Source organism: Trichomonas vaginalis, chromosome III, assembly GCF_026262505.1.
Source record: "Trichomonas vaginalis G3 chromosome III, whole genome shotgun sequence".
NCBI lineage: Eukaryota > Parabasalia > Trichomonadida > Trichomonadidae > Trichomonas > Trichomonas vaginalis.
Window position 1 is genome coordinate 14,391,536 of NC_067205.1, and position 20,616 is coordinate 14,412,151.

The 20,616-nt window shown below is 33.1% G+C and overlaps 13 protein-coding genes and 3 pseudogenes across 16 annotated transcripts, besides 1 other annotated feature; 7 read left to right on the forward strand and 9 right to left on the reverse strand.

Annotated features, from left to right (window-relative positions):
- Window positions 1-14: 14 nt before the first annotated feature.
- On the reverse strand, window positions 15-1,061 carry TVAGG3_0701010 (uncharacterized protein; the record flags this gene model as incomplete). Its single annotated transcript, XM_001309636.1, has 1 exon — window positions 15-1,061. One exon carries the CDS (start codon window positions 1,059-1,061, stop codon window positions 15-17), a length of 1,047 nt encoding a protein of 348 aa, XP_001309637.1.
- Window positions 1,062-2,154: 1,093 nt separating this feature from the next.
- On the reverse strand, window positions 2,155-3,053 carry TVAGG3_0701020 (uncharacterized protein; the record flags this gene model as incomplete). Its single annotated transcript, XM_001309637.1, has 1 exon — window positions 2,603-3,028. One exon carries the CDS (start codon window positions 3,026-3,028, stop codon window positions 2,603-2,605), a length of 426 nt encoding a protein of 141 aa, XP_001309638.1.
- Window positions 3,054-3,669: 616 nt separating this feature from the next.
- TVAGG3_0701030 (uncharacterized protein) lies at window positions 3,670-4,727 on the reverse strand (the record flags this gene model as incomplete). Its single annotated transcript, XM_001309638.1, has 1 exon — window positions 4,159-4,587. The coding sequence occupies one exon, from the start codon at window positions 4,585-4,587 to the stop codon at window positions 4,159-4,161; it is 429 nt and encodes a 142-aa protein (XP_001309639.1).
- Window positions 4,728-5,411: 684 nt separating this feature from the next.
- Window positions 5,412-6,610, reverse strand: TVAGG3_0701040 (putative TM nitroreductase family; the record flags this gene model as incomplete). The annotated part of the gene is made up of 1 exon (XM_001309639.1): window positions 5,677-6,492. The coding sequence occupies one exon, from the start codon at window positions 6,490-6,492 to the stop codon at window positions 5,677-5,679; it is 816 nt and encodes a 271-aa protein (XP_001309640.1).
- A 359-nt stretch (window positions 6,611-6,969) lies between these two features.
- On the reverse strand, window positions 6,970-7,976 carry TVAGG3_0701050 (oxidoreductase protein; the record flags this gene model as incomplete). The annotated part of the gene is made up of 1 exon (XM_001309640.1): window positions 7,020-7,943. The coding sequence occupies one exon, from the start codon at window positions 7,941-7,943 to the stop codon at window positions 7,020-7,022; it is 924 nt and encodes a 307-aa protein (XP_001309641.1).
- Window positions 7,977-8,182: 206 nt separating this feature from the next.
- Window positions 8,183-20,616: part of a mobile genetic element that runs on past the window's edge.
- On the forward strand, window positions 9,424-9,786 carry TVAGG3_0701070 (uncharacterized protein; the record flags this gene model as incomplete). Its single annotated transcript, XM_001309641.1, has 1 exon — window positions 9,424-9,786. One exon carries the CDS (start codon window positions 9,424-9,426, stop codon window positions 9,784-9,786), a length of 363 nt encoding a protein of 120 aa, XP_001309642.1.
- TVAGG3_0701080 (serine threonine-protein phosphatase family) lies at window positions 9,805-10,047 on the forward strand (the record flags this gene model as incomplete). Its single annotated transcript, XM_001309642.1, has 1 exon — window positions 9,805-10,047. The coding sequence occupies one exon, from the start codon at window positions 9,805-9,807 to the stop codon at window positions 10,045-10,047; it is 243 nt and encodes an 80-aa protein (XP_001309643.1).
- TVAGG3_0701090 lies at window positions 10,052-10,530 on the reverse strand (annotated as a pseudogene). The gene has a single exon. A coding segment is annotated over exon 1 (479 nt).
- Window positions 11,068-12,182, forward strand: TVAGG3_0701100 (phage tail repeat-like family; the record flags this gene model as incomplete). The annotated part of the gene is made up of 1 exon (XM_051243386.1): window positions 11,068-12,182. A coding segment is annotated over one exon (1,115 nt), but the record flags the coding sequence as incomplete, so codon positions are not given.
- On the reverse strand, window positions 12,324-13,283 carry TVAGG3_0701110 (uncharacterized protein; the record flags this gene model as incomplete). Its single annotated transcript, XM_051243387.1, has 1 exon — window positions 12,324-13,283. One exon carries the CDS (start codon window positions 13,281-13,283, stop codon window positions 12,324-12,326), a length of 960 nt encoding a protein of 319 aa, XP_051089974.1.
- Window positions 13,301-13,702, forward strand: TVAGG3_0701120 (uncharacterized protein; the record flags this gene model as incomplete). The annotated part of the gene is made up of 1 exon (XM_051243388.1): window positions 13,301-13,702. The coding sequence occupies one exon, from the start codon at window positions 13,301-13,303 to the stop codon at window positions 13,700-13,702; it is 402 nt and encodes a 133-aa protein (XP_051089975.1).
- Window positions 14,253-14,477, forward strand: TVAGG3_0701130 (phage tail repeat-like family; the record flags this gene model as incomplete). The annotated part of the gene is made up of 1 exon (XM_051243389.1): window positions 14,253-14,477. One exon carries the CDS (start codon window positions 14,253-14,255, stop codon window positions 14,475-14,477), a length of 225 nt encoding a protein of 74 aa, XP_051089976.1.
- On the forward strand, window positions 14,522-16,660 carry TVAGG3_0701140 (DNA/RNA polymerases family; the record flags this gene model as incomplete). The annotated part of the gene is made up of 1 exon (XM_051243390.1): window positions 14,522-16,660. The coding sequence occupies one exon, from the start codon at window positions 14,522-14,524 to the stop codon at window positions 16,658-16,660; it is 2,139 nt and encodes a 712-aa protein (XP_051089977.1).
- On the forward strand, window positions 16,810-17,671 carry TVAGG3_0701150 (annotated as a pseudogene). The gene has a single exon. A coding segment is annotated over exon 1 (862 nt).
- TVAGG3_0701160 (uncharacterized protein) lies at window positions 17,786-17,950 on the reverse strand (the record flags this gene model as incomplete). The annotated part of the gene is made up of 1 exon (XM_051243391.1): window positions 17,786-17,950. A coding segment is annotated over one exon (165 nt), but the record flags the coding sequence as incomplete, so codon positions are not given.
- On the reverse strand, window positions 19,844-20,094 carry TVAGG3_0701170 (annotated as a pseudogene). The gene has a single exon. A coding segment is annotated over exon 1 (251 nt).

Sequence of the window (20,616 nt, forward strand, 5' to 3'; positions counted from 1 at the left end):
TTAATTCTTCAATTTTATTCAGGACAAAGTCTTCCAATAATTTTGCAATCTCTTCCTGCGTTTTTTTGTAATGTTTTGACGCAAGGAACTTGAATATTGTTATACGACATTATTTCCACGTATTTCTCAAAGCCTATTCCTGTGATTAGGCATATAAACACATGTTTTAACTTCTCTTGTTCTGAACACTCATACTTTTTTTCTTCTCCTCTATTTTGAATAATTGTGATAGCTTCTTCGATATCATCTATATTCACTTTAAGTTTTTCTATTATGCTTTTAATAAGAGGCATTACATTATGTAAATATTCAAGAATTTCAATAACATAACTATAAGTTTTGGCGAAGTATTTTGGAACATGATTGTTGCTCTTTAAGTCAGAAATATCCTTTTGTGATGGAATAGCAGGAAAATTGTATTTAAGTATTTCTTTAACCGCGGTAAAATCAAACTTTTCTTTTAATAATGTTTTTTTAATTTCACGTTTTGGAGAAGAATTTGGAGAATTTTGTGCGGTTACAGGCGCCGATTGTGATTTTTCAGCTTCTTTCTGTAAACTATTCAACTTTGGAGGTTTTTCTAATGAATTAAAATCATCTGTACTGCGAGATTGCTGTATTTGAGATTTTTTAAAGTTTTGTGGTGTTTCAGATAAACTTTTATTAATATTAAGTTCTTGTAAGGTCTGTTCATCAACAGTCTGATCGAAATCAGGTAATTCGTCATCACTATCTACGCCATCTAAGGAATCATCATTATCTTGATAATTTGTATCGACTGGCATTGATAATCCTTCAATAGTATCCTCTATAGCTACAATTTGTGAATCAATTTGATCCGAAAGTTGGTTAAATAATTGATTTGGGTCTAAATTATCATCAACATTAGATAGAGGTTGTATTGTAATTGGAGGTGGTGGTTGAATTTTATAAGAATCTATTCGAAAGAATTCTTCATTTGTATTTTCATTAATAAAAACGAAATAACTTGATTGAATACCATTATGACGTGAGATTAACTCGTTGTATAACTCTTGAGAATGAATTTGCAGCGTAAGCATAAGAAATCAGCTTGTGTCTTAGTGGCGGGGAAATTGAATGACGTAAAATAAAATTGAAAAGAAATATTATTTTACAATAAATATATTTTACAGTTAAAAATAATGCCAAAATTAATAATATAAATAAATCGATGTAAATTTTCATGAAAAGTGACATCTTTTTTCATATAACTTTTTCGTCTTGCTACGGTCTCCGTGATAATCAAACAGATATCAAATTGGTATAATATGATTATAGGTTCAATATTGTAGCACATAACATATATAGTTTTTATCAAAACAAAAATTCATTCCCGAATTTATTCGAAATAAACTCAAAATCATAGATTTCGGTTTAAATTTACAAGAACAGCTATATAGTACTTACGTTTGCTCTATCTAGAGTTAGCTTTGTGTCGTCAAAAAATATTACCTGCAAAAAAACTCAACAATAATCCTTGTTCAGCAGTACAAAGCATAACATCGACAAACAATTACTAAACCATAAGCAATCTACCATGAATTAGATATTCAAATACAAAATCAATGAATAGTGTACTGGATTCTAACGTCCATGTAACATTGTACTTAAATGTTAATGTAATATCTCATTGTCAATATTAGACAATGATAATTTTTGTAATTGTTTATTTTTTTGCATTATTAAAAAAACGTTTTAATTTTACTACATGTTTTTCTTTATTTGTCCTTAGATATGAGGGTCCTTTCAATTCTAAGGTCGGATTTTTAGAATTAAATTTCAATCATATAAATTATATCAATTATGATATCGTTTTCATTCATTTGTAAAGCATACCCTTTTTGAGATATTTAATCACTAAACCTGCGTTCAAAGGGAATAATTTAGCCCATTCTTGAGATTTCATAGTTATTATTGTAAAAAATATAAACTACATACATCGTAATATTAGTATGTCATAGCATTAAAGCGAAATTCCTAATTTCTTCTCAATTAAATTCCTGGAAAAACATCGGAATTAATGATTAGAAATAGGTCAAAAAAATTCCTAATATAAAACTTATACTTAAGATAAAATCAAAATTCGAAAATATCTATTTTTCAAAACTCGCATCCAAAAGCGAAAAAATTCGAAAAAATCATGTTTTTATAAAACTTGCTGAATTTGCAATTTTTATTCGATTTGAAGTGATAGAATATATAATCATCTTATTAAAACATATATTTCATTGTTGCATTCACAAAATATTAATCAGAACACTAGGAAAAGTGGATTTTCGAAAAAAGACGATAACGATTATTTGCAAATCGCCTCTCAATTTTGAGAGACTTTCAATTTTTACAGTGGACCCTTAACATCATATTGTGTAATGAAATAATAGGTATTCAAGTTCACATGATTGAATGTAACGAAGGCATTGTGAATTCAATCGGGTTTTTTTTGAAATTCTATATGGAAATTTACAAAGCTATATATAGCTAATGAAACATTGAAAAAATAACTTCTTGTGATGAATGCATAAGCATATTTTTTTATTCAAACAAGAACAGAAAAATAAAAAAAAATACAATTATATTGAAGTTAGTGATAATTGAGCAGTTGATGAAAATCAGATGGATCGATTTGGTTTGAGATTTTGCTAAAACTAATGGAAGAAGGACATGTTGGATTTTTGTCCATAGGAAGAAATTCATTTAAATGGGGCTGGATTTCATTCCAGTTTTCCGAATACCAACAAAGAAGAGCCATTCTATTACGATTAGCAAGTCTATCAATTTTCTTATTGATTATCTTAGAAGCGCAGCGTGCGTAGATTCTTAATTGATCAACTGTGAGTTTACTTCCATAATGGCTTTCGAGACAGTTGATAACTGTATCAATGAGTGGTTCATTTCTTATGATTCTGTCTTCAATTGCTTCTTGATCTTTAATATTGGCAAATATGATGTCACTAAAGTCCCTAAAGCGCTTTGTTTTGATTGTGTCATAGATATTCGAGCTATTCATTGCCAATATCGAAAATAAATAATTGTAAATAATCTTTTCAAATTATTTATGAAAAGAGAGAAAGTGAAAAAGAAAAAAAATGTATGAGACAAGAAGGAAGGTATAATCAATGGGTATTAACTGCATTGAAAAACATTTGAGTACAGAATTATTGCTATCTTTCAAATATAATTTAATTGTCTATATGAGGTAACAAATATTAGGCAATTAATTAATTACAAAAGGATTCGATTTTTTCAAAGGGATACAAAATTTTCAATTCGTAGCAAAATTTATGAATGTAATTTTTAACCAGCATGCATTATTAAATTTTGATGCGAATATATCAATCAAAATTATTTAATTGAAAGATATTTAAATAAATCAATAAGATATTTTCATAAAACTCAATTCTTGAGAAAACTAATTTACTAAATGAATACATAAATTCCGTCTGCAAATGTAAAATTTGTTTTAAATTGGTCATCTAAAATTCGGATGTATATAATGTTATCTAGATATTTTATTCGATAATTTTTTATAACAATTGTTTACGATTTGAATGAGTAGCTTTCAAAATTTTACGTTTTAAATTTTTGATAATGAAATTGTAAAACATATCTATTTCAAATCCTTATTCCCATTTATTAAATATTTTTAAACAAATAACAGATTTAAACCTACAGTTTTGAATTTTCTATAAGTAACTAATCGGTTTTTTGCTTTTAATTGGAATTTCTTTAATGCTTCATCAGTAGATCAATATTTTATAAGAAAAATTTTACCTCGAATTTTCATTGAATAAAAAAAAATTAAATTAAACTTTACAGATGATAAGTTCATGTTAATCACAGCATGGTTTTAATTAAACTTCGTGACGAAAATACAGTATCAGAATTGAATTATACGCCATTGACAAGAAATTAGATTTTAAATCCCAAATCAATAATTAGATACTCTTCTAAACCTTTGAATGATGTTTTTTTGAACTATTTCAAAAAAAGACTATGAATTTTTAGTTATAACTATATAATGAACTTTATCAATGTTCATTGCATCTTTATCCGCGTTTGAAAACTATCATGCAAAGAAGAAACAATTAAATAACAAAATGGATAATATAAAAGTATGAAATTCGTTCTGTAGAGAACTCAATGAAAATTAATTAACTGGTTAATATCAGATGGATCTATTGGATTTGGATATTCTATTAAACTATCGAGTTCTTTTTTATTTGCTTTGACTGAGTGTGAAGGAATATATTCGTCTAAGTGGGATTTTAATTCATCCCAATTTTCTGCATACCAGCATAGAAGTCCAAGTCTATTTTTGTTCGCATATGGATCAAGAAATTTATTGATTGATTTCGAGAGACGACGAGCAAACATTCGTAACAAATCTACTGTTAACCTTCCTCCATAATGGTCCTCAAGAATTTTTGATACATATTGAATTTTTTGTTCATTAATTATTATTCTTTTGTCAATATCCTCGAGATCTTTAGGAAATCTATCTGTGTCATTTGCTTTATTTTGCTTTGTTTTTGAGTGCTGAATTGTGTTTGTTTTAGTTTCAGTCATTTAGAAGTAAATGAATTCAGAAAATTAAACAATGAAAAATTGAATTCCCCATATAAAATTTCAAAACCTGAATAGCTGGATTTATGTGTATTTGGCTTTAAATATCATAATTTATTTGCATAAGAATTTTTTTTCGTATGCTATAAATTAGAAGAATTATTGATAGTTACTGTAGTATGGAAAAATCCATATAATTATTTTATATATGAATCATGAAATTATAATGACTTTTGATAACTTTCAAAAAGTTGAATGACATGTTTGAAGAATAGATTGCATAAATGAAATTATTGATAATAAATTGATATGTAAACACGATCGTTATACTCGATTTTATTGAAAATTAGATGATAATTATTGTTTTCCTGATATTTACTGTTGTACTAGGAATATTATTTGATAAAACCATTATCTGTCATTTTTTAATTTAAATAAAAAAAATATATACAATCATATGTAAACATATGTATTAATAATTTTAGCATAAGAGTGTAGTTTGTGAATGTATTTAATTAAATTGAATAAATAGAATAGTTAGCTGAAAATTGAATTAGCAAATTTGATTGAAAATTAGCTGTTCGATTAAATCGCATGTTTTCTCTCAATAACAAAATATTCATTTCTATTTCTGCGATAGTATTTGTTATCCTAATTTTTAAACTCCAAATCCTAATGTATTGCAATTGAATTGTCAATAACCCAATTATATTTTAGAGCTATAGTAGATATTCTCATTATCACTAATTATCAAGAGTTCAAAAAAAGTGGAAAATGAAAATAAAATTTTTTTTTCACATACTCCATAATATTAAGTCTACTGGTGACTAGAATAATTTTTCAGTTTTACCTGTAAAATTGCTATTCGAAAAAACTATCCGATTGAAGAATTAGCGTTCTTTGCTAATGGGAAGGTTTGTATGTATCTAAATCTCGTATTGATCTTTATCCTTAAATATAAGTATTTTTCGTTTACATTGAAATTTATTTCATGTTTCGAATCAACGATACGATATTTAATTGCTCCTCTATTGCGATTTGTAATATATCTGATATGTAGGTTTAAAATAACTTAAATTTAAAATTATATTTTTATAACTTAATTGAGCAAACATACTTTCCTCCCTTTGGGAAAGTCTCCTCTGACTTACTAACATCAATCTGGCATTTACCTTCGGAATAAAAGTAAAAGCCACCAATCATGATGCCGATATCGAGAGGTGTGTATTGTTCAAGATTTTGGGAGTCAAAAATCTTGAATTTATTTTCTGGTTCATTGAAAGACAATCTCCAGGGCTGCTTGTTATAAGCAGAAGGAAGCCATCTTACACATTCCAATATTTCACCTAATTTACCTTCTGGTTGCTTTTCAATCATCTTTTTAGCAACTTCATCATAGAAAAGAACGTTGTAAGCAAGTCTATCTCCCTTTGTGAACCATTTTGCAACGTAATCAGTAAATCTCTTTTTCTCTGAGTCAATACCGAAAGCAATAGTGCAAATAACCTTAGATCCTGGGAATCTTGATGCAACAAGCTTTGTATCATAAGTTCCTGCAACCCAGTTTGTTGCAATGCCGTTTTGGGTCATTTTCATAACAGCATAGCATCCTTTAAATGCTGTATCAAGCATGTAATTCTGGAATTCTGGTGACTTAAGATCGACAGTTTCTGGAATCTTAAGAACGATCCAGCCACCTTCACCTGTAACGAGGCCATACTTGCTGATTCCTGGCTCAGTAATGGCAATTTCACCGTTTGTTCCAAATGGAGCCGTTAATTTGTTGGCCTCTTCAACAATTGCACGAACAGTAGCCATATGAGATTCTTCAAACTTTCCGTTATAGTTACGGATTGAGTGTCTAGCTTTGAAAGCATCAACAACACTGATCTGTGGAGCTTCAGACATAGAAATGAAGTAAAAATCCTAAAATTTTGAGAACTCCCGAACACTATTTTTTCAAAAATGCCTGTTATTCAATGATTAAAATTTGACAAATTAATATTGTTTGCATTGTTAAAATTTTTTTGATTTTGTGATTATTGGGTAAAAATTCTTATTGATTTTGTGATGAATAGGTAAAAATTGAATGCTTTTTAAATTTTAGGTTGTTTAAATATATTTAAATCCTTGTTATAAATGCAAAAATTTTAAATAATGGTCATTGAATATTTCAATATGAATTGATCGCATGACTTTTTATATGTAATTATGTGATTTATAAAGATCAATGTGGTATATTTTATTTTGCATGTCATTGTTACTTCATAAATTGGCGATAAAAAGCTTTAATTCATTGTTATTTGGATAATATTTAATTAATGAAGCAATCTAATCTATGAAAAGGATGATCCGTTTTTGTTGTGGAAAAGAATGTTAAATATATTAGAAAAGATGAGATTTTTAATCAATTGAAAAAAAAAAATAAAATTTTTTTACCAGCCATCACCTAAAACATCTGTGTTCCAGTTGACCTTTGGAGATACATAACGATAAGCATGTTCGCGAGAGCGAAGTCTGTTAACCTGGTCCTTTGTCAATTCGAAGTCAAGATGGTTGTTCTTGTAGATTCTTTCTGGTGTAATTGACTTTGCAAGGAGGGAAGCTCCTGGTTCAATTGTAAGAAGGAACTTTAATTCAACTTCGCCAACAGTCTTGTTCTGTTCCTTAGCAACCTGAACGAGAACTTCATCCTGAAGGAGGACTGGGGATCCTGGCTTGGCCCAATCAGCTGTGCCGAGTGTTGAATAGCCTGTAAGGCGAATTCCGTTCTCATGCATGTAGTTTCTAAGTGGACCCTGCTGGTTGTAGAGGTGGAACTCGATTTGGTTTGTGTATGGTGTTAACTTGGCATCAGAGTGCTTCAGTCTCTCGAGTTGGTTGATTGTGAAGTTGGAAACACCAATTCTCTTTACGAGGCCCTTTTCGACGAGCTTCTCCATGGCCTTCCATGTGTCAATGATGGAGCATTCGTTATCGAATTGGATCTTGCCGTCAACACGTGGGAATTTGTCGCCTGTAGCTGGACGAGCTTCGAATGCAGTTGGGTAGTGCATAAGATAGAGATCGAGGTAGTCGAGTTGGAGGTCCTTAAGTGTCTGGCGGCATGCTTCTTCAACATAATCTGGTCTATGTTGAGTATTCCAAAGTTTGGATGTAATCCAGATTTGTTCACGCTTGATACCCATCTCCCAAAGCTTCTTGAATGCCTGGCCAACAACATCTTCGTTGCCATAGCAAGCTGCGCAATCAACATGGACGTAGCCAGCTTCTTTGACAGCGTAAACAATGGCGTTGATGAGATCGTCACTACGTGGTGATTTCCATGTTCCGAGACCGATTGTTGGGATACGATTCATCTAAAATGAGGTGAATAAAAGTGACGATTCTTTTACCCCAAAAAATATTGAATTTGATCGATCAAAATTCTCAATAGATTTCAATTAAAATGATGTGTTGTTTTGGTTTCAATAATTGAATGTGTTGTAAGGTAAAAGGACTATAGCTGCAGTCTAATCAGCGAATTATGAAGGCTTTGTAATAACAATTCCGAATTATTTTCTCAATTGTGAAGATTTATCATTCATCGCGCAATTAAAAAAAAAAAAAAAAAAAAAAAAAAAAAAAAGGTAGTGGGGCCTCCAGGCACTTCGTGCCCTCTAGCCCTGAAGATGTTTAGTATAACTTTGTCCGGACAAGTAAGGGTCTATCGTCGCTACAGGAAAAGTTACAGGCGTTCCAAGGAAGTATACTTTGAGAAGCCTTCTTCTGGGTCGAAAACATTATATAATGTGTCGCTTTTCACAAATTATATATGTTTTCATGCTTTGTCACTTTTCTGTCACTTTTCAGGAAAAACATTTTTATTATTATATATAAATGAATTTTACAAAACCACCGTTACCGTTCTTTGGAAATAAGGGTAAATGTAAAGATATTATATTGAGAGAACTTAAGAAACTACCGAATGGTCTAACATTTGTAGATTTGTTCGGTGGAAGTTTCTATATATCCCATTTGTGCCATACAATATTCCCAGACTCAAAGATTATATGCAATGACTTCGACAACTATATGGACCGTCTCAAACATATACCAGACACAAACAATATATTGAAAGAGTTAAAAGAAAAAGATACCTATAGGTAAGATGGAACGTATACCATTAGATAAGAAAAATATTGTGAGAGAGGTTTTGAAAAAAGCAGAATATATAGACTGGGATAGTATATCTGCTAGACTATTATATAGTGGTTCTATAAGAGTTCATGACATTGAAACACTTATGTCAAAAGTTTTATATCTTAACTATACAAATGTTTTCAAAGAGGACATAGAAAAATATATTGAGGGTATAGAGTTTGTGAGATGTTATTGGACAGAGTTGTATGAAAAATATAAAGACAAGGAAAATGTTTTCTTTATAGTGGACCCGCCGTTCTTTAACACATGGGATTTTCAATACCAAGTAGACTGGACTTTGAGAGACTCTTTAGAAACTTTAGACGTTTTACATAACCATCCATGCTTTTACTTTACATCCGATAAAAGTGGTTTGGAAACCGTTATGAGATGGTTAGAGGACATACATGACTATGAGTTTAGATATGACAAGATAGAATATGAGAGAGGTCCTATAAACCGGAGAAAGTGTCACAATAACGAAATTTTATTAGTAAGTAAATGTGGTTTGAAATAGGACTACTTGTTTTAGGTTTTTTCCATTGTGTCATTTATTTCTTTGACGTGGCAGAAAGATATAGAGAATATGAAGATGAACCAATGCCTGCAAATGTTCAGTATATGTACTCGTAAGAGATATTTTTTATCTAATATTAAATGGACGCACAGAACTTAGCGAATGCACAGCAACCTGGACAACCAAACCCAGAGAATATTCCAAATGAAGTTAGAATACAAACTGCAATGGCAAACTATGGTCAAGTGCCAACAGATGTACAAATGCAAACTGCCATGTCAAATGACGCTGCGTTAGGTTTGCCACCATGGTATGCAAATATGAGATGGAAAGAGTTTTATACAAACCCTGAGGTGGGATATAAACAACTTTATGCAGATGACGCGAACACAGGAGTTGACCCAGAATATGTTTTCTACCAGAGGAGAAACAGAATGTATGAGCTCCAGTTAAAGAATGCTATGGAACTCAACAGGAAACGTAAGAGACTAGGTGGACATTAGATTTTTACATATAGTAAAATGGGTTTCTTCAGTAAGATAGGAAACTTCTTTCGAAATGTTGGAAGAGGTATATGGAATGGAATAAAAACCGTAGGAAGAGGAATTTGGAACGGAGTCAAAAATATTGGTAAAAGAGTAGGTCAGTTTGTTGGTATTATACCTAAAGACCCTGAACCAGAAGAACAAGCTCCTGTTATACAACAGCCTGAACCTGCACCACAGTCTAGTTGGCAACCAAATCCAACACCTCAACCGTATTAAAAAATTATATTTTTACCGTTCGATAGTAGTTGTATATGAAACTAAGTTCTAAGTAAAACGCATGGTATAATGGAATTATTCTTTTTCTTCCATCTGTAGTAAACCATACTTGAAAGTCTGAAATACTTCCACTTGGTGGTTCGTATAACTTTGTAGGTTTTTCGTAAAAGTCATTTGCCAAGCATAAGAAAGAGTTTTGGGCGCCAGAAAATGAAGCATGAACAATAATAGCATCTTGGTCGAAAACATTTTCATATGTTCCATTAGGGTTTTCGACTTCATAAAAGTCTGGGTGTACTGGATATGCTGCAGGCTGATTTAACATCCTCATAAATCTATACCATGCCAAGTTGTTATATTTTGTAGAAATATAAACGTTTTCTCCAAGGTCTTCTATTCTATTGATTTTAACAGTTGCATTTTTCCTGTCATAAATAATATCGAGATGGTACTCTCCTTCGTCAATGTTATACTGGTTTGCATATTCGATATAGATATCGTTTATTTTTTTTGAAAAGCTTGAAGAGTTGTTTCTAAGTTTACAAGCAAACTAACTTGTAAAAGTTTTCCCTGTTCAAATTTCTCATACATACGTTTTTCTTTGTTATAGTATCGAACTTCAAAACCGACCGTAAATGGGAAACCATGTATGGCTTCTGAAATGAACTTCATTCTACGAAAGCCAATAGCTTTTGTGACGGATGGGTCTCTTAACCATCTTAATGGGTAGTCAAAACGATAGCCTTCATGCTTTACGGTCTCTGTCTCAAACTTTTGACCGACATTAGTAAAAAGTTCATCTAATGGTTTAGTTGTAGCAACTCTTGAATTTTCTTTTTCTATTGAAAGCATATTTTATCTAGAATAAAAATGTCGAAAGATATTGCTTCCATGAGAGAAATACAACACAACCGACAACTCATTATGCAAGCTCTAAATAAGAACACAACAAACTTTTCAAACTATTCTAAGATATCTGAGTCATTGAAAGAAGGAAACTTAAAACTGACATTAAACCCAATGACAGATGAGTTTCTGTTTCAAGACAAGAAGAACAATACTGTCTGTATAAATCCAACAAAAGGAACTTTAAACGAGAAACCTATAAATGAACTTCTTTTGAAAGCAGATGTTGACAACAAAGCTGACAAAGAATATGTAGACGATGCAATAGCAAAAGAAGAAGAAAGAGCTAACAATGCTTATGCAACAAAAGAACATACTCATCCTGAACTAGCAGACAAAAAATATGTTGACAATAAAATGTCAAGTGAAGTGACAAGAGCTGAAAACGAATATTCTAAAAAGACTCATACACATTCTATATCTGAAATAACAGACTTAAACGTTAGCCTTGAAAAGAAAGCGGATAAGGAATATGTGGCTAGTAAGTTAGAGAAGAAAGCAGATAAGGAATATGTGGATGAAAAAGATAACGAAATGAAAGAAAGGGTTGACTGGTACCATGAATGGACATCGAAGATTTTAAAAACTAAAGCCGATACAGGATGGGTTTCAGGATGTTTAGACCTTAAAGCAGATAAAACTTATGTTAACGATGAGTTAGAGAAGAAAGCAAATAAGACTCATACACATACAAGTTTTACAACTGTTGCTATAGAAAGTATTGAAGGAACGGTTGAAGAAACTGGTGGGGATGCATTATATTGTAAACCTCCTAACTTTCCACAAGGTTTAACATCGGATGACGACATAACGACGATGAGAAACATTAGATGTAAAGATGTTTATGTCATGAAGGATGAACATAATATTAAATTCACTGCTCAAGATTTATATGACAAGAAAGCAGACAAAACAGAGCTTCAAACATTAAAGACAGAAATGCTTCAAACATTATATCCTATAGGCTCTATTTATACGTCAATGAACTCTACCAGACCAGAAGTAGTACTTGGTTTTGGAACTTGGACTCAAATAGTCGACAGGTTTTTGTATTGTGCAAACTCTTCAAAGGAAACAGGTGGAAGTAAAACGATTTCAGGTGAAAATTTACCTGCACACAGTCACTACATAGATTTAAGTACATCTCAAGCAGGTTGGCATAAGCATAAATTTTGGGATTGGTCGGCAATGACAAAAGGTAAAGGATATGATGTTAAAGACAACGTTCAGTTTGCTATAAATTGTTTCTGGGGTAACACTCAGGGAGATGGAAACCATACACATCGCGTTTCAGGATATACGCAAACAACGGGACAAAGTAAAGAATACATGCCACCTTACATGACAGTTTACGCATGGTATAGAAATGCTTAGTCGTCATTTTCAACTTCTTTAGCATATTCGTCAGGAGTTGTCTTATATTTGTTAGGAACTGTCTTTGAAAGTATACCACCTTGAACTTTGACAAGTTTGAAACGAGGTCTGACAATAGTAGTTTTATCTTCTGCTTGCAGTGTGTACATTTTGCCATGTTTGCCTAAAACTTCATAATATTCTCTTGTATACTTTCTTCTATTTTTACGAACACGAATGTGAGTACCTGTCGGGTTCCCATTGTTGTCATAGTCAATAGTATTTTCATATGGGTCGCGTTTAGGTATTTCTATTTTTACTTTGTCACCTTTCTGAAGTTTGAAGCCCGGCATTCTTTCTTGTTTGTCTCTTTTGACTAAATTATTAAATATATAGTCTTTCTCTAAGTCAGGGTTGTTTTTCATTTCTTCGGGGGAGTGGTTTCCCAAACCTTTTTGTTTACGGTTATTGTAAATATTTAAAACTTGTCTCATCTTTGCCTGGGAGAAGTGTCTATATTTGTCGTCATATGACATTTCATTTGCTTCACCACCTTGTGGTTGGTTTAAGTCTCTTAACATTTTTATACATCCGTCAATGACACCAAGAGCAGAATGGTTTTGGTCGACAATGAAATATTGGTTTACATTTTTTGAACGCAGATAGTTTTTAATATCATCTGATTTGAAAGAACTTTCACAGTCAGATGTCAGTTTTGTTGGATGGTATTTGTCAACGAATATTGTCAAAGCAGTTTTCACATCTAAAATATTTTTGGACCATAATGGTATGGCTTCACAGTATCTTGTGTTTTGACCGACAAATATTAGCCAGTATGGTGGTCCATCTGTTCTAACTCTCGGAATGTTTTCCAAGATATCCATAAACCAAGCATTTGGTGTTGAACTAAAGATTTTTACCATGAGTGCTTTCTTTGTCGCTTTAGAAACATAGGGGTCCTTGTTTGGATTCGTCATTTTTTAACCCATAAGAAATGGGTTTATTTGGCGCATTAGCAGGAGTTGCATCCAGATTTTTGCCCGCAGTGGGAACAATAGCCAGAGGTGTATTTGGAGTTGGAAGGAAGATTTTGAGTACATTAGGTATACTTAAAGAGAAAGCACAACCTATTATACAAACTGTACAGAAAGGTTGGGATGTAGCACGAGATGCAACAAATCTTATTCCAAATCCTGAAACAAGAGGAAAAGTTCAAGGATGGATGGACAATGTAGGAAGACAAGCAGGAAACTATTATAACAAAGCAAATGACTACTATAACCAAGCAGGACACTATATGGACCAAGGTGAAAGATTCTTTAACAGAGGATATAACCATGCACAACAATGGGTAAACAATAACCAACCTCAACCGCCTCAAACGTGGGGAATGTAAAGTTTTTTACTGAGATGAAATGAACAATACAGCATTGAGACAAATGGGTTCAAGATGGATTTGTCGGCTTCCAGCAGTTACACAACGTGTTTGTCAAGTTCTTCCTATACCTCAGGAAGTTTTAGACCGACTTAAAAAACAACAACAACCAGTTGAAAACAAACCAAACTAAAATTTTTTACTGAGATGAAATGACCGAAGAAGTTGAAACGGTAGATTTGACACCACAAACAAAAAGTTCAGAACCATTGTCAAAACCTGTCAAAGAACTTACAGATGAAGAGAAAAATTCAATAATAGAAAGTGCCAGGTCTGGAAATACAAACCCTAACTACAAAGTCACTTTTCATAAAAATGGAACGGCAAGTATCTCAAAAAAAAACAGACTCTCACAAATAAAATATTGAAGTCTGAAGGAGCTTTCGAGACAACAGATGGAAAAGTTTACTTCACTGACCAACAGTTCATTATAGAACATCTCATTGACTTAGAGTCGAAATATTCTAAACTTTACAACAAACACAAAAAGTTGAAAGGAAAACAAAAACAAATGGCATATGATATTTATGAAGATGTTGACAACACAACTGTTCCTGCAAGTGAAGTAAAGTCAGAGGAACCGAAAAGTGACGAAAAACCGATAGAAGAAGAAAAACCAAAAACTGAAGATAAACCAAAACCAAAGTTTAGTTTGGAAACTAAACCAAGTCAACCTTCATTAGCTGGTATGGGTTGGCGTCAAAGACTTATGGCAGCAGGCGGTTATGTAAAGTAAAGAAAAAATATTTTTTTATTTTTATAAAAATGCCCCCATATAGAATGGATAGAAAATCTGCTAGAATAAAAGCAGAGTTGCAAAGATATGGTTGGAGAGTTTCGAAGAAGTTTAAATATAGGAAGGGAAGACCCATAAAAGTCTATGACAAATTGTCTGGTCTTCGCTACGAAATGGATTTGGAAACAGCACGTGCAAATTATCCAAACAGACTAGAGAGGTTAGAAGAAGAACGTCTTATGGACATGCCTTTCGATGTTAGTGAACCTCAAGTTGAAGGACACGACGGCTTTGCCAGATTCTACTGGAAACATGACGAACAATTGCATCCTTTGAGAAGGAAAAAAGGTAGTGCAGAGGATGGTCATGCTCCCATGGAAAGAACAAGATATGCATATGAGAAGTATCGTGAAGTTAGAAGTCAAATTACATCTGGTCGAACCTTTACAGTAAACTTTGACGAAGGAAAGAACAAAGAAGGCTTCATGGGTGTACTTGCTGCCATACAAGACGGAAATAAGAAAGGACACAATCTCAGATTGACCATAACAGATTTGGATGGTCACATTTACTATGCAAATGGCAATGAACAAACAGCTGCAAAACTTCTTGACGCTTTCAAGACTACAAAGAGAGAACAAATGGTTGACTCCGACTCAGACATTTTGAATGCAATTGAAGGAATTGCAAGTGTCAAGTTCGAATGGTACCAACCTAACCCTCAAGCAGTCAGACAACATGCTGGATACTTCCCGTTCATAAATAAGTCTGACATTGACTTGACAAGGTATGGAATTTACAATTCAATTGAAACAATTGTCAATGAACCTTGCATTCTTACATGTCTCAGGAACTCTGGTCTTGTTACAGATGAGAAGATGAAGTATCTTGAGTCATGTGTGAAGACAAGGTACATTCTCAGAGGTCAATTGGCAAAAATTGCACCGTTGGCAAATGTCAATATCCGAGTCAACATACCTACAGCTAAAGGTTCTTCACATGACGACTATGTTGTTGAGTTCAATTTACCATGGTTGAAGATTGTAATTGTCCACAACCACTTCATGCTGAACGAAAGTCTTACAAACCCATTGTTCGGAAAAGGCAAGTGCAACATTGTCAGAGCTGTAAACATTCTTTTCGAGAAAGGTTTGTTGGAACCAATTCCAGATGACAAGCTGACAGAAACTTTTGTACCAAAAGACGAAACAAACTTTTCATTGTTAGCAAGACCAAAAGTTGTTCCAGACAAAGTTCTAGTACAAAAGAAGTACACAATTCCACAAGGAGTTGGATTGTTCGGATACCAACCTGAACCAGAAGAACTTCCAATGAGGTTGCAAGAACTTCAAGATGCTATAAACAAACTTCCATTGAGACATCCAATTGACGTCAAATTGTATTGGAGAGCATCTGAGTTAGGTCAGAAGGTTTTATATGAAACAGGTTGCTTCGACGATGTTTATGAGATAACAGGAGAAGTTTCTCAGAAGATAAGAGACTCACTTGAATTTCCACAAACTGGACCAATTGGTTGCGACAAGTTCGACTCAGATGAAAAGATATACTATGTCGACCTTAACGCTGCATACATGAGGTTTGTCCAATATATTCCGACTGGAATTCCAAACGAAGATGGTGAGTTCCCGGGAAGGAACTATACAGTTGGAAAAGTCATACAACAACTGTATGATATTAGGAAAGCTTCAAACCCCAAACTTGCAATGACACTCAAATTGCTTATGAATTCGACATGGGGATATTCCATTAAGAAACCTCAAGAGATGAAGAGTAAACATTATGAGAAGGTCGACAACTTTGTTGAAAGGTTTTCTCCTTTTGTTTTGAAGTACGAATTCACTCAAGGTCAAAGTGGCTTAGTAACCACATTAAAACCTATTGTCGAACATTGGTCTTACCCTCAGTTCGCAAAGGCAGTCCTTGACAACTACAACAAATTCTTCTCCGAAGTCAAATCGAAAGTTGTGGTTTACTATGAGAACATTGACGCACTCATGACGAACGAAGAAGGGTACAACAAACTCATTGAAATGGGCATGGTCAGTGAAAAGATGGGCTGTTTTAAGCTAGATAAGGTATTTTCCGAAGTTCATGTAATATCGAAAAGGAAGTATTGGGGTATACTTGAAGACGGCACAGAAATAAAACATTGCATGAAATAAAAATTTATTTTTTAAAAAAGTGACATTTTTTAATTTTATTTGAAATGTACGCTGAGTTTGTTGGAGAAGACCGTTGGGAAACTTGTTTGTTAGATGAGAAATATGAAATGGCATACCATTTTAAAACAATATATTTTTACATATATTAAATGCTTCAGGTTGAAAAACAAAGAACAAAAGTAGCAGATACAAAACCGTTAGACTATATCTTTACAAATGCTGGTAGGACTATTTCAGATGAAGAAATTTCATCCCGAGTATACAGGTTTGACTATCCAATTCGTTGGCTTCAAAGTCCTTCAGATGCAAAGGCAATAGGATTTAGAAGAGTTTTGTTTTCAAATAGAACTAACGCATTTATGTTCGCAGTATATTTTCATGGGCAGTATAAAGGTTCTGATGGTCTAATAGACAAATTTGACGAAATGAGAATCTTTACAGTTCGTTCAGACGAAAGTCTTGAGAAAACTCTAAATGACTTTCAAACTCAAATGAACAAATATTATTGGGAATTTCAAGAAAAATACGACTCTTTACTAAATGGAACATACTATCTGAAACTAGAATATGACAAGATGAACTCCACCGTTTCATTTCAAAAGATTGAAATTAACCCTCCAAGAGATACAGAGTTTTTTATTTTGGAAAGTAGACAAACGTTCTTGGGCACAATTTCTTCGGTTACTAAACCAGAACGAACCATTACCACCAGATGGTCCATTTAAATTTATACTTCCACCAGCAGATTTGACAGTTTATAGAAACGTGTTTGACCCTCAAAATGTTATGTGTCATGCAAGTTTCAGTTCAAGCAACAATAGTTTTCTATGTATTGGTAAGGACTTTTATGACTTTGCTTCTAAATTCTACGAACCACCTAGTAACAGTTTCTCTGACTTTCAAGTTTGGTTCACAACAAATGGTGTGCAACATATTATTCCATTGTACTATGACTTTTATCTCGAATTGTCTTTCATATATAACTACGGAAAAGTGCTGAAAAAGTATTGAATGTGAAGATATTAGAAAATAACATTTTTTCTAACATCGTAGAAAACTCATGAAAACAATTTATTTTTGACACTTTCACAAAAAACATAAAAAAGTGAAGTTAAACGTTAAGGTTTACTGAACTGGTTGGATGTCGCCTTCACAGGTTATGTAGAACGGCTGACCCGAGAAGTGGAACAGTGCTCTGAGAATTTGTATAATTCGTGGAATTGGACTCTCTCTGTTTGGAAGTAGTATCCAAGGACGCTTGGCAAAGAACTTGAGAAGAGCTTCTTTCTTTGCTTGCTTTATGCCATCGTAGGCTGTCCCGTCTGGTATTTGAATTGGAATTCCAGTAGCAATTCAACCCAGGTCCTGCGGTCTCTTTCCAGATGGAGAGTATAATGTCTGACAAAGAATATGTTGTTGTATTTCGTTTGAGTTATCTACGTTTAAATTCACCTATTTCTAAGCCACTTTTGGTGTTCATTTCTATTCTTTCCACCTTGTTTCCAAGATATCAATGTTTGACATCTTGTCTTTAAAGTCTGACATAGTCGTTTCTTATATCGTTCTACTCTTGACGGAGTAGCTTATATAATTCCTAATTGCTGCTTTACATTCTAGACACATTGCGGCGATTTCAATTATTACTGCGTTATATTCTGAAACGCTGTACCTTCTAAAACAACTATCAAGTCGTTCAATTGCTCTCTTCATCTCAAAAGTGTCTGCTGGTTATCTGTTTGTTCCATACCTTACTGCTCTTCTATCTTTATCTCTTATCTGCCATACCACTTCAGCAAACTAAACGAAACAAAGTTGCGAGGTCTTAAATTTTCTTCAGATTGTATATATGTCAGCAACATTCTTATATACCATGTCGCAATCTTTGTCCATAACCTTATGGTTGCAATGAAATCCTAGAACTCATAGTTACCTTTCGTATGAACTTCTTTATTTCTTACTCGAGTCAGTTGCTTTGCTTCTATTTCATCGAAGTTCAGGAATAGTGAGTTTTTGATTGTTGGATTTCAGGTAGGTTTCTAGGCAAATGGTCGATAGGTCCTGCATTTCATAACAGATATTCTTCATTGTGTTTCAGCTTTCGCAACTACAGGTCTAAATTGATTTGTTTAAAAGTTTTGCTTTAGCTTCTGGATTTTTGTTTCGAAAGTATATGAAGAAGGAATGAAGGCTTTTCATCTCGACTAACATAGATGTTGGATTCATGACTATCGAGTTAGGTGCGTTGTGTTTTGAAACTTTGTTGTGGCCGATTGTTGACATTTTTATTTTTTATACAAAATAAAAAAATATTAAAAAAATTAAACTAACTTTATTTTTTATTTCGGGAAATTCATGAAAATTCAAGAGGTGAAAAAAGAGGTGAAAAAGGAGGTGAGATCGCACACTATCACGCTAAACATTATTTTTGTCTGATTTACGCTCATTACGATGAAGAAGTCTTGACAAAACATTACGTTCATGTTGACAAAGCATGTACGAAGAAGTCATGAAAAACATTTACGAAGAAGTCTTGACAAAACATTCATGAAGAAGTCTTGACAAAACATTTACGAAGAAGTCATGACAAAACATGTACGAAGAAGTCTTGACAAAGCATGTACGAAGAAGTCTTGACAAAACATTCTGAAGAAGTCTTGACAAAACATTTACGAAGAAGTCTTGACAGAAACATTTACGTTCATGTTTGACAAAGCATGTACGATAATGTTTCGACAAAACATTTACGGAAGAAGTCATGACAAAACATTTACGAAGAAGTCATGACAAAACATGTACGAAGAAGTCTTGACAAAACATTTACGAAGAAGTCATGACAAAGCATGTACGAAAGAAGTCATGAAAATTCAAGAGGGTGAAAAAAAAATGACATTTTTTCATTAGATAACTGTTATTTTTTGACGAAGTGAAGAGTAACATTCGTTCAAAAAAACCCTGAAATCATATCTAACATACAAAAAAATACAAAAAAAATGACACTTTTTCATTAGATACTGTTATTTTTGACGAAGTGAAGAGTAACACTTCGTCAAAAAATCCCTGAAATCATATCTAACATACAAAATAAAAAAATAAAACTAACTTTATTTTTTCTATCTTAAGGAAATTCATGAAAATTCAAGAGGTGAAAAAAAGAGGTGAAAAAACAGGTGAGATCGCACCACTTCACCTAAACATTATTTTTGGGTCCGGGAACAACTTTCTCTCAATTGGAGCTGTAGCATACTCTTTGCGTAAACGGTTCAGACCTTCTTCGAACTCTGGTCTCTCTTCGATTTGGATTGAGATTGGAATTGCTGGGGTGGAGTTGCTGGAACATCCAAGGGTTGGGGAAGTAAGGCATAGGCTGATGAGACTGTTGTGGTGCTTTAGTTTCCTCTGGTTGGGAATGGACTGGGTGGTGGTACGTCGGACATTGTCTTGAAACAGTACAAATATTGTTCTGAAGCAGTGCAAGTCTTGTTCTGAAAAAGTACCAAGTATTGTTCTGAAGCAGTGCAAGTCTTGTTCTGAAAAAGTACAAGTATTGTTCTGAAGCAGTGCAAGTATTGTTCTGAAAAAGTACAAGTATTGTTCTGAAAAAGTACAAGTATGTTTCTGAAACAGAAAATTTTTCTCACAAATTGAGAGCTTTTACGGGAAATTTGTTCTGAAAAAGTACAAGTAATTGTTCTGAAAAAGTACAAGTTATTGTTCTGAAGCAGTGCAAGTCTGTTCTGAAAAAGTACAAGTATTGTTCTGAAGCAGTGCAAGTATTGTTCTGAAAAAGTACAAGTATTGTTCTGAAGCAGTGCAATGGACAACATCGAGCCATTAGATGAGGCAGTTTACCTAATTTAAATTAACGAGCTTGTTAAGCAGTACTTGCGCAAGGTCATGAAGCCAAGGTCAAGTTCACCACTATTTCTGGAAGGGCTGCCTTGACTCTCGAGATTTCG